Source organism: Panulirus ornatus, chromosome 10 (genome assembly GCF_036320965.1).
Source record: "Panulirus ornatus isolate Po-2019 chromosome 10, ASM3632096v1, whole genome shotgun sequence".
In the NCBI taxonomy this organism is placed as follows: Eukaryota; Metazoa; Arthropoda; class Malacostraca; order Decapoda; family Palinuridae; genus Panulirus; species Panulirus ornatus.
Window position 1 is genome coordinate 49,582,653 of NC_092233.1, and position 12,512 is coordinate 49,595,164.

Genomic DNA, 12,512 nt, shown 5'->3' on the forward strand with positions numbered 1-12,512 from the left:
GGGATGAAGAAGTAAGAGTATTAGTGAAAGAGAAGAGAGAGGCATTTGGACGATTTTTGCAGGGAAAAAATGCAATTGAGTGGGAGATGTATAAAAGAAAGAGACAGGAGGTCAAGAGAAAGGTGCAAGAGGTGAAAAAAAGGGCAAATGAGAGTTGGGGTGAGAGAGTAGCATTAAATTTTAGGGAGAATAAAAAGATGTTCTGGAAGGAGGTAAATAAAGTGCGTAAGACAAGGGAGCAAATGGGAACTTCAGTGAAGGGCGCAAATGGGGAGGTGATAACAAGTAGTGGTGATGTGAGAAGGAGATGGAGTGAGTATTTTGAAGGTTTGTTGAATGTGTCTGATGATAGAGTGGCAGATATAGGGTGTTTTGGTCGAGGTGGTGTGCAAAGTGAGAGGGTTAGGGAAAATGATTTGGTAAACAGAGAAGAGGTACTAAAAGCTTTGCGGAAGATGAAAGCCGGCAAGGCAGCAGGTTTGGATGGTATTGCAGTGGAATTTATTTAAAAAGGGGGTGACTGTATTGTTGACTGGTTGGTAAGGTTATTTAATGTATGTATGACTCATGGTGAGGTGCCTGAGGATTGGCGGAATGCGTGCATAGTGCCATTGTACAAAGGCAAAGGGGATAAGAGTGAGTGCTCAAATTACAGAGGTATAAGTTTGTTGAGTATTCCTGGTAAATTATATGGGAGGGTATTGATTGAGAGGGTGAAGGCATGTACAGAGCATCAGATTGGGGAAGAGCAGTGTGGTTTCAGAAGTGGTAGAGGATGTGTGGATCAGGTGTTTGCTTTGAAGAATGTATGTGAGAAATACTTAGAAAAGCAAATGGATTTGTATGTAGCATTTATGGATCTGGAGAAGGCATATGATAGAGTTGATAGAGATGCTCTGTGGAAGGTATTAAGAATATATGGTGTGGGAGGCAAGTTGTTAGAAGCAGTGAAAAGTTTTTATCGAGGATGTAAGGCATGTGTACGTGTAGGAAGAGAGGAAAGTGATTGGTTCTCAGTGAATGTAGGTTTGCGGCAGGGGTGTGTGATGTCTCCATGGTTGTTTAATTTGTTTATGGATGGGGTTGTTAGGGAGGTAAATGCAAGAGTTTTGGAAAGAGGGGCAAGTATGAAGTCTGTTGGGGATGAGAGAGCTTGGGAAGTGAGTCAGTTGTTGTTCGCTGATGATACAGCGCTGGTGGCTGATTCATGTGAGAAACTGCAGAAGCTGGTGACTGAGTTTGGTAAAGTGTGTGGAAGAAGAAAGTTAAGAGTAAATGTGAATAAGAGCAAGGTTATTAGGTACAGTAGGGTTGAGGGTCAAGTCAATTGGGAGGTGAGTTTGAATGGAGAAAAACTGGAGGAAGTGAAGTGTTTTAGATATCTGGGAGTGGATCTGGCAGCGGATGGAACCATGGAAGCGGAAGTGGATCATAGGGTGGGGGAGGGGGCGAAAATTCTGGGAGCCTTGAAGAATGTGTGGAAGTCGAGAACATTATCTCGGAAAGCAAAAATGGGTATGTTTGAGGGAATAGTTGTTCCAACAATGTTGTATGGTTGCGAGGCGTGGGCTATGGATAGAGTTGTGCGCAGGAGGATGGATGTGCTGGAAATGAGATGTCTGAGGACAATGTGTGGTGTGAGGTGGTTTGATCGAGTAAGTAACGTAAGGGTAAGAGAGATGTGTGGAAATAAAAAGAGCGTGGTTGAGAGAGCAGAAGAGGGTGTTTTGAAATGGTTTGGGCACATGGAGAGAATGAGTGAGGAAAGGTTGACCAAGAGGATATATGTGTCGGAGGTGGAGGGAACGAGGAGAAGAGGGAGACCAAATTGGAGGTGGAAAGATGGAGTGAAAAAGATTTTGTGTGATCGGGGCCTGAACATGCAGGAGGGTGAAAGGAGGGCAAGGAATAGAGTGAATTGGAGCGATATGGTATACAGGGGTTGACGTGCTGTCAGTGGATTGAATCAAGGCATGTGAAGCGTCTGGGGTAAACCATGGAAAGCTGTGTAGGTATGTATATTTGCGTGTGTGGACGTGTGTATGGACATGTGTATGGGGGGGGGGGTTGGGCCATTTCTTTCGTCTGTTTCCTTGCGCTACCTCGCAAACGCGGGAGACAGCGACAAAGTATAAAAAAAAAATATATATATATATATATATATATATATATATATATATATATATATATATATATATATATATATATATATATATATATATATATATATATATATATATATATATATATATATATATATATATATATATATATATATATATATATATATATATATATATATATATATATATATATATATATATATATATATTCTTTCTTTTTCTTTCAAACTATTCGCCATTTCCCGCATTAGCGAGGTAGCGTTAAGGACAGAGGACCTGGCCTTTGAGGGAATACCCTCACCTGGCCCAATTCTCTGTTCCTTGTTTTGGAATATTAAAAAAAAACCGAGAGGGGAGGATTTCCAGCCCCCCGCTCCCTCCCCTTTTAGTCGCCTTCTACGACACGCAGGGAATACGTGGGAAGTATTCTTAATCCCCTATCCCCAGGGATATATATATATATATATATATATATATATATATATATATATATATATATATATATATATATATATATATATATATATATATATATATATACACACAGACATATACATATATACACATAACCATAATTCATACTGTCTGCTTTTATTCATTCCCATCGCCACCTCGCCACACATGGAATAACAAACCTCTCCGCCCAAATGTGCGCGAGGTAGTGCTAGGAAAAGACAACAAAGGCCAAATTCGTTCATACTCAGTCTCTAGCTGTCATGTAATAATGAACCGAAACCACAGCCCCCTTTCCACATCCAGGCCGCACAGAACATTCCATGGTTTACCCCAGACGCTTCACATGAGCTGGTTCAGTCCATTGACAGCACGTCGATCCCGGTATGCCACATCGTTCCAATTCACTCTATTCCTTCCACGCCTTTCACCCTCTTGCATGTTCAGGCCCAGATCACTCAAAATCTTTTTCACTCCATCTCTCCACCTCCAATTTGGTCTCCCACTTCTCGTTCCCTCCACCTCTGAAACATATATCCTCTTGCTCAATCTTTCCGCACTCATTCTCTCCATGTGACCAAACCATTTTAAAACACCCTCCTCTGATATCTCAACCACACATCTCTCTTACCCTATTATTACTTACTCGATCAAACCATCTCACCACATATTGTCCTCAAACATTTCATTTCCAGCACATCCACCCTCCTCCACACGCCTCGCAACCATAAAACATTACTGGAACAACTATTCCTTCAAACATACACATTTTGGTTTTCCGAGATAATGTTCTCGACTTCCACACATTCTTCAACGCTCCCAGAACCTTCGCCCCCTCCCCCACCCTATGATTCACTTCCGCTTCCATGGTTCCATCCGTTGCCAAATCCACTCCCAGATATCTAAAACACTTCACTTCCTCCAGTTTTTCTCCACTCAGATTTACCTCCCAATAGACTTGTCCCTCAACCCTACTGTACCTTATGATCTTGCTCTTATTCACATTTATTCTTAACTTTCTTCTTTCACACACTTTACCAAACTCAGTCACCAGCTTCTGCAGTTTCTCACACGAATCAGCCACCAGCGCTGTATCATCAGCGAACAACAACTGACTCACTTCCCAAGCTCTCTCATTCACAACAGAGTGTATACTTGCCCCTCTCTCCAAAACTCTTGGATTCACCTCCTTAACAACCCCATTCATAAACAAATAAAACAACCATGGAGACATCACGCACCCCTGCCGCAAACCTACATTCACTGAGAACCAATCACTTTCCTCTCTTCCTACTGGTACACATGCCTTACATCTCGATAAAAAAAATTTTCACTGCTTCTAGGAACTGGCCTCCCACACCATATATTCTTAATACCTTCCACAGAGCATCTCTATCAACTCTTTCATATACGTTTTCCAGATCCATAAATGCTACATACAAATCCATTTGCTTTTCTAAGTATTTTTCACATACATTCTTCAAAGCAAAATCCTGATCCACACATCCTCTACCACTTTTGAAACCACACTACTCTTCCCCAATCTGATGCTCTGAACATGCCTACACCCTCTCAATCAATACCCTCCCATATAATTTCGCAGGAATACTCAACAATCTTACACCTCTGTAATTTGAGCTCTCACCTTTATCCCCTTTGTCTTTGTACATTGTCACTATGCATGCATTCCGCTAATGCTCAGGCACCTCACCAAAACTCATACATACATTAAATATCCTTACCGAACCAGAATGGTCGGTAAGGATATTTGTTCTCCTTTGTTCTCACCTTTTTTCCATTCTGGTTCGGTAAGGATATTTAATGTATGTATGACTTTTGGTGAGGTGCCTGAGCATTAGCGGAATGTGTGGTAATAAAAAGAGTGTGGTTGAGAGAGCAGAAGAGTGTGTTTTGAAATGGTTTGGTCACATGGAGAGAGTTAGGAAAGATTGACAAAGAGGATATATGTGTCAGAAGTGGAGGAAACAACAAGTGGAAGACCAAATTTGAGGTGGAAGGATGGAGTGAAAAAGATTTTGAGCGATCGGGGCCTGAACCTGCAGAAGGGTGAACGGCGTGCAAGGAATAGAGTGAATTAGAACGATGTGGTATACCAGGGTCGACGTGCTTTCAATGGATTGAACCAGGGCATGTGAAGCGTCTGGGGTAAACCATGGAACGTTTTGAGGGGCCTGGATGTGGAAAGGGGGCTGTGGTTTAGGTGCATCATACATGACAGTTAGAGACTGATGTGAACGAATGTGGCCTTTGTTTTCTTTTCCTAGCGTTACCTCGCGCGCATGCGGGGGGAGGGGGTTGTCATTTCATGTGTGGAGGGGTGACGACGGGATTGAGTGAAAGCAGCAAATATGAATTATGTACATGTGTATGTATGTATATGTCTGTGTATGTATATATATATGTATACGTTGAAATGTATAAGTATGTATATGTGCGTGTGTGGACGTGCATGAATATGAATGTGTATGTGGGTGGGTTGGGGCATTCTATCGTCTGTTTCCTTGCGCTACATCACTAACGCGGGAGACAGCGCCTAAGTATAATGAAATTATACCAAATGGCTCCCAAACTTCGTTTCTTCGATGTATGTTAACTGACTGTTATATTTCTCTTTTTTGTCTCCCCTGATGTGCATCAGATTGGGGAGGAGCAATGTGGTTGCAGAAGTGGTAGAGGATGTGTGGATCAGGTGTCTGCTTTGAAGAATGTATGAGAAAAATACTTTGAAAAGCAGAGGGATTTGTATGTAGCATTTATGGATCTGGAGAAGGCATATGATAGGGTTGATAGAGATGCTATGTGGAAGGTATTAAGAGTGTATGGTGTAGGAGTTAAAATGCTAGAAGCAGGGAAAAGCTTTTATCGAGGATGTAAGGCATGTGTACAAGTAGAAAGAGAGGAAAGTGATTCGTTCCCAGTGAATGTAGGTTTGCGGCAGGGGTGCGTGATGCCCCCACGGTCGTTTAATTTGTTTATGGATGGGGTTGTTAGGGAGGTGAATGCAAGAGTTTTGGAGAGAGGGGGAAGTATGCAGTCTTTTTGGGAGGAAAGGGCTTGGGAAGAGTCAGTTGTTGTTTGCTGATGATACAGCGCTGTTGGCTGATTCGGGTGAGAAACTGCAGAGGTTGGTGACTGAGTTTGGTAAAGTGTGTGAAAGAAGAACGCTGAGAGTAAACGTGATATAGAGAAAGGTTATTAGGTACAGTAGGGTTTAGAGACAAGTCAATTAGGAGGTAAGCGTGAATGGAGAAAAGCTGGAGGAAGTGAAGTCTTTTAGATATCTGGAAGTGGATTTGGCAGCGGATGGAACCACGGAAGCGGAAGTGAGTCACAGGGTGGGGTAGGGGGCGAAGTTTCTGAGAGCGTTGAAGAATGTGTGGAAGGCGAGAACTTTATCTCGTAAAGCAAAATTGTATATGTTTGAAAGAATAGCGGTTCCAAGAATGTTATAGGGTTGTGATGCATAGGCGCAACTCCAAACATGGAGTTGCGCGGAGGAGGGTGGATGTGTTGGAAATGAGATGTTTGAGGACACTATGTGGTGTGAGGTGGTTTGATCGAGTAAGTAGTGAAAGGGTAAGACAGATGTGTGGTAATAAAAAGAGTGTGGTTGAAAGAGCAGAAGAGAGTGTTTTGAAATGGTCACATGGAGAGAATGAGCGAGGAAAAATTGACAAAGAGGATATGTGTGTCAAAGCTGGGGGGAACGAGGAGAAGTGGGAGCCCAAATTTGAGTTGGAAGGATGGAGTGAAAAAGATTTTGAGCGATTGGAGCCTGAACATATAGTAGGATGAAAGGCGTGCAAGGAATAGAGTGAATTGGAAGGATGTGGTATACTGGGGTCGACGTGATGTCAGTGGATTGAACCAGGGCATGTGAAGTGTCTAGGGTAAAGCAATGAAAGGTTTGTGGGGCCTGGATGTGGAAAGTGAGCTGTGGTTTCGTTGCATTAGACATGACAGCTGGAGTCTGAGTATGGACGAATGTGGCCTTTGTTGTCCTTTCCTAGCGTTACCTCGCACGCAAGTGGGGGGAAAGGAGGGAGGTCATTTCATTTGTGGCGGGTTGGTGGCGGGAATGGATAAGGCAGCATGTATGAAAATGTGCATATATATATATATATATATATATATATATATATATATATATATATATATATATATATATATATATATATATATTTATTATCCCTGGGGATAGGGGAGAAAGAATACTTCCCACGTATTCCCTGCGTGTCGTAGAAGGCGACTAAAAGGGGAGGGAGCGGGTGGCTGGAAATCCTCCCCTCTCTTGTTTTTTTTTTTAATTTTCCAAAAGAAGGAACAGAGAAGGGAGTCAGGTGAGGATATTCCCCTTAAGGCCCAGTTCTCTGTTCTTAACGCTACCTCGCTAATGCGGGAAATGGCAAATAGTATGAAAGAAAGAAAGAAAGATATATATATATATATATATATATATATATATATATATATATATATATATATATATATATATATATATATATATATATATATATATATATATGGAGGGAACGAGGAGAAGAGGGAGACCAAATTGGAGGTGGAAAGATGGAGTGAAAAAGATTTTGTGTGATCGGGGCCTGAACATGCAGGAGGGTGAAAGGAGGGCAAGGAATAGAGTGAATTGGAGCGATGTGGTATACCGGGGTTGACGTGCTGTCAGTGGATTGAATCAAGGCATGTGAAGCGTCTGGGGTAAACCATGGAAAGCTGTGTAGGTATGTATATTTGCGTGTGTGGACGTATGTATATACATGTGTATGGGGGGGGGTTGGGCCATTTTCTTTCGTCTGTTTCCTTGCGCTACCTCGCAAACGCGGGAGACAGCGACAAAGTATAAAAAAAATATATATATATATATATATATATATATATATATATATATATATATATATATATGAATGTAGGTTTGCGGCAGGGGTGTGTGATGTCTCCATGGTTGTTTAATTTGTTTATGGATGGGGTTGTTAGGGAGGTAAATGCAAGAGTCCTGGAAAGAGGGGCAAGTATGAAGTCTGTTGGGGATGAGAGAGCTGGGAAGTGAGTCAGTTGTTGTTCGCTGATGATACAGCGCTGGTGGCTGATTCATGTGAGAAACTGCAGAAGCTGGTGACGGAGTTTGGTAAAGTGTGTGGAAGAAGAAAGTTAAGAGTAAATGTGAATAAGAGCAAGGTTATTAGGTACAGTAGGGTTGAGGGTCAAGTCAATTGGGAGGTGAGTTTGAATGGAGAAAAACTGGAGGAAGTGAAGTGTTTTAGATATCTGGGAGTGGATCTGTCAGCGGATGGAACCATGGAAGCGGAAGTGGATCATAGGGTGGGGGAGGGGGCGAAAATTTTGGGAGCCTTGAAAAATGTGTGGAAGTCGAGAACATTATCTCGGAAAGCAAAAATGGGTATGTTTGAAGGAATAGTGGTTCCAACAATGTTGTATGGTTGCGAGGCGTGGGCTATGGATAGAGTTGTGCGCAGGAGGATGGATGTGCTGGAAATGAGATGTTTGAGGACAATGTGTGGTGTGAGGTGGTTTGATCGAGTAAGTAACGTAAGGGTAAGAGAGATGTGTGGAAATAAAAAGAGCGTGGTTGAGAGAGCAGAAGAGGGTGTTTTGAAATGGTTTGGGCACATGGAGAGAATGAGTGAGGAAAGATTGACCAAGAGGATATATGTGTCGGAGGTGGAGGGAACGAGGAGAAGAGGGAGACCAAATTGGAGGTGGAAAGATGGAGTGAAAAAGATTTTGTGTGATCGGGGCCTGAACATGCAGGAGGGTGTAAGGAGGGCAAGGAATAGAGTGAATTGGAGCGATGTGGTATACAGGGGTTGACGTGCTGTCAGTGGAGTGAATCAAGGCATGTGAGGCGTCTGGGGTGGACCATGGAAAGCTGTGTAGGTATATATACACGTGTGTGGACATGTGTATGTACATGTGTATGGGGGGGGGTTGGGCCATTTCTTTCGTCTGTTTCCTTGCGCTACCTCGCAGACGCGGGAGACAGCGACAAAGTATAAAAAAAAAAAAAAAAAAAAAAAAATATATATATATATATATATATATATATATATATATATATATATATATATATCTTTCTTTCATACTATTCGCCATTTCCCGCGTTAGCAAGGTAGCGTTAAGAACAGAGGACTGGGCCTCTGAGGGAATATCCTCACCTGGCCTCGTTCTCTGTTCCTTCTTTTGGAAAATCAAAAAAAAATGAGAGGGGAGGATTTCCAGCCCCCGCTCCCTCTTCTTTTAGTCGCCTTCTACGACACGCAGGGAATACGTGGGAAGTATTCTTTCTCCCCTATCCCCAGGGATATATATATATATATTATATATATATATATATATATATATATATATATATATATATATATATATATATATATATATATATATATATATATATATATATACTGTATGGCACAGTACCCTAATGTTTATGGAAATAAGGATGACAAAGACGAAGTGCCCAGTGAAGCCCCTGTCGAAGTAGAACAGTCTGATAAAGTCTCAGTAGAAGCATAGTTTTTAAAATCTATTTGGTTTAGTGTAATTGTTAATGTACATAAAATATCTTGTAAACTTTAGTGATGACAAAATATTTCATATGTGACTGAAAGTGTGCACATGCAGTATTGTCATGACATAAGGCATTATATGAAATTTATGATTAATGCATTAGAAAATTATGATGCAATTACTTATTTGAAAATCTTGGAACAAACAGTAATCATTAATGAGGAGATAAATTGTAAATAAAATGGATATGCGGGTGCTATGTATGTGTTTTGAATTTGACATTATACTGTTATTTTCATTTTAGTAATAAAATGAAAACTTTTTAGAATGATGCCTTACATATTTTAAACATACTTATTTAATGTATTCACTTAAAACCTCATAATTTTGTACAATAAAAGAGTATATCTTATAAACAGCTATGGTAATAATTTGGTAATAAAAATTTCTGAAAACATCTTGAATGGCAAAATTAATATTTTTATAAATGAACAGGATTTTTTCGAACATTAATAAAATGGTGAAATTTGTTATATTTGGTAGAGTATGAATCCACTTGTCTAAAACACCCTGCTTAGAGTGAGCTGTAAGAACATGTGTGAGGGTTTTTTCTCTTCCTTTCCCTTATATATTATTAGGGGAGAAAGAATACTTCCCACGTATTCCCTGCGTGTCGTAGAAGGCGACTAAAAGGGAAGGGAGCGGGGGGCTGGAAATCCTCCCCTCTCGTTTTTTTTTTTTTTTTTTTTTTTTTTTTTTTTAATTTTCCAAAAGAAGGAACAGAGAAGAGGTCCAGGTGAGGATATTCCCTCAAAGGCCCAGTCCTCTGTTCTTAACGCTACCTCGCTATCGCGGGAAATAGCGAATAGTATGAAAAAAAAAAAAAAAAAAAATATATATATATATATATATATATATATATATATATATATATATATATAACTCCAGTACCACCAGAAATATCATTGAATCTTCTATCATTAAATACACAAAGAATTATAACAATATTAGTGAAGGTCTATACAAAATGGATAACTTTATTGTTGATGAGATTTGTAAATAATTCACGTTCTTGTCCGCATAATAAGTTTATGATACGTTCGCGGTCTGCCTTGGACAATCACCTTTTTACCAAAAGTAAGTCCTAGCCACTTGGTAAACATGCAGTTGTTTACCAAATGGCGTCCTAGCTTCGTCTCTTCGATGTATATCAACTGACATATTTCTCTCTTGTGTCTCCTCTAATGATGTGATTATTACACGAAAGTGCACTTGGGAACAATGTTGTATGGTTGCGAGGCGTGGGCTATGGATAGAGTTGTGCGCAGGAGGATGGATGTGCTGGAAATGAGATGTCTGAGGACAATGTGTGGTGTGAGGTGGTTTGATCGAGTAAGTAACGTAAGGGTGAGAGAGATGTGTGGAAATAAAAAGAGCGTGGTTGAGAGAGCAGAAGAGGGTGTTTTGAAATGGTTTGGGCACATGGAGAGAATGAGTGAGGAAAGGTTGACCAAGAGGATATATGTGTCGGAGGTGGAGGGAACGAGGAGAAGAGGGAGACCAAATTGGAGGTGGAAAGATGGAGTGAAAAAGATTTTGTGTGATCGGGGCCTGAACATGCAGGAGGGTGAAAGGAGGGCAAGGAATAGAGTGAATTGGAGCAATGTGGTATACCGGGGTTGACGTGCTGTCAGTGGATTGAATCAAGACATGTGAAGCGTCTGGGGTAAACCATGGAAAGCTGTGTAGGTATGTATATTTGCGTGTGTGGACGTATGTATATACATGTGTATGGGGGGGGGGTTGGGCCATTTCTTTCGTCTGTTTCCTTGCGCTACCTCGCAAACGCGGGAGACAGCGACAAAGTATAAAAAAAAAATATATATATATATATATATATATATATATATATATATATATATATATATAACATTGATTTACAAACGTTTGTTTTTCATTTGCAGGAAAGCGTTCATGTTTGGGAGAGAGCCTAGCCCGTATGGAGCTGCTTATCTTTTCGACGGCACTGATGCAGAGCCTCAGTTTCTCCCATCCTCCAGGCAAGAAGATCCACCTTCGTCCTGAGCCCAACAACCCGTTCTTCCGCAACCCGCAAATGCAGGACATCGTCATCACCGTCCGCCACTGATGCTTGACATAATGTATTGCTCCTCTTCAATGTCAAGCAGGAATATTTGTGATTAGTAGGATTAATGTGATAATTGAAGAATTCCTATATGTGGTGTTAGTTTTGATTATATAATTGATATATGTATTATAGTTATAGAAATATATAAGCCATATATATATATATATATATATATATATATATATATATATATATATATATATATATATATATATATATATATATATATATATATATATATATATATACATAGATAGATAGATAGATGTATGTATATATATTCATTCTTGAACAATCACATGTTTACCAAATGGCGTCCTAGCTACGTCTCTTCGTTGTATATCAAATGACTGTTACATTTCTCTTGTGTCTTCATTGATGTGATTATTACACGAAAGCGCACTTGGGAACTTACCGTGTTATATTTTCCCCGTTGACTCATGAGAGTATATATATATATATATATATATATATATATATATATATATATATATATATATATATATATATATATATATATATATATATAGTTCTTTTTTTTTTTCTTTGTCGCTGTCTCCCGCGTTTGCGAGGTAGCGCAAGGAAACAGACGAAAGAAATGGCCCAACCCACCCCCAGACACATGTATATACATACACGTCCACACACGCAAATATACATACCTACACAGCTTTCCATGGTTTACCCCAGACGCTTCACATGCCCTGATTCAATCCACTGACATCACATCAACCCCGGTATACCACATCGATCCAATTCACTCTATTCCTTGCCCTCCTTTCACCCTCCTGCATGTTCAGGCCCCGATCACACAAAATCTTTTTCACTCCATCTTTCCACCTCCAATTTGGTCTCCCACTTCTCGTTCCCTCCGCCTCCGACACATATATCCTCTTGGTCAATCTTTCCTCACTCATTCTCTCCATGTGCCCAAACCATTTCAAAACACCCTCTTCTGCTCTCTCAACCACGCTCTTTTTATTTCCACACATCTCTCTAACCCTTACGTTACTTACTCGATCAAACCACCTCACACCACACATTGTCCTCAAACATCTCATTTCCAGCACATCCACCCTCCTGCGCACAACTCTATCCATAGCCCACGCCTCGCAACCATACAACATTGTTGGAACCACTATTCCTTCAAACATACCCATTTTTGCTTTCCGAGATAATGTTCTCGACTTCCACACATTCTTCAAGGCTCCCAGGATTTTCGC

General features: G+C 40.3%; 1 protein-coding gene across 3 annotated transcripts in view; it reads left to right on the plus strand.

Moving 5' to 3' along the window:
* LOC139750939 (cytochrome P450 2L1-like) overlaps positions 1 to 11,700 on the plus strand; it is a 110,755-nt gene extending 99,055 nt beyond the window's left edge. For 2 of the 3 annotated variants that reach the window (XM_071665861.1, XM_071665860.1), the window contains one exon: positions 11,105 to 11,378. In XM_071665861.1, the coding sequence (XP_071521962.1) occupies positions 11,105 to 11,289 (185 nt within the window). In that variant the 3' untranslated portion in view covers positions 11,290 to 11,378. Of the gene's footprint in view, positions 1 to 11,104 lie in introns of all 3 variants that reach the window. The other variant, XM_071665859.1, reaches the window with a different exon arrangement.
* The last annotated feature ends 812 nt before the right edge of the window (positions 11,701 to 12,512 follow it).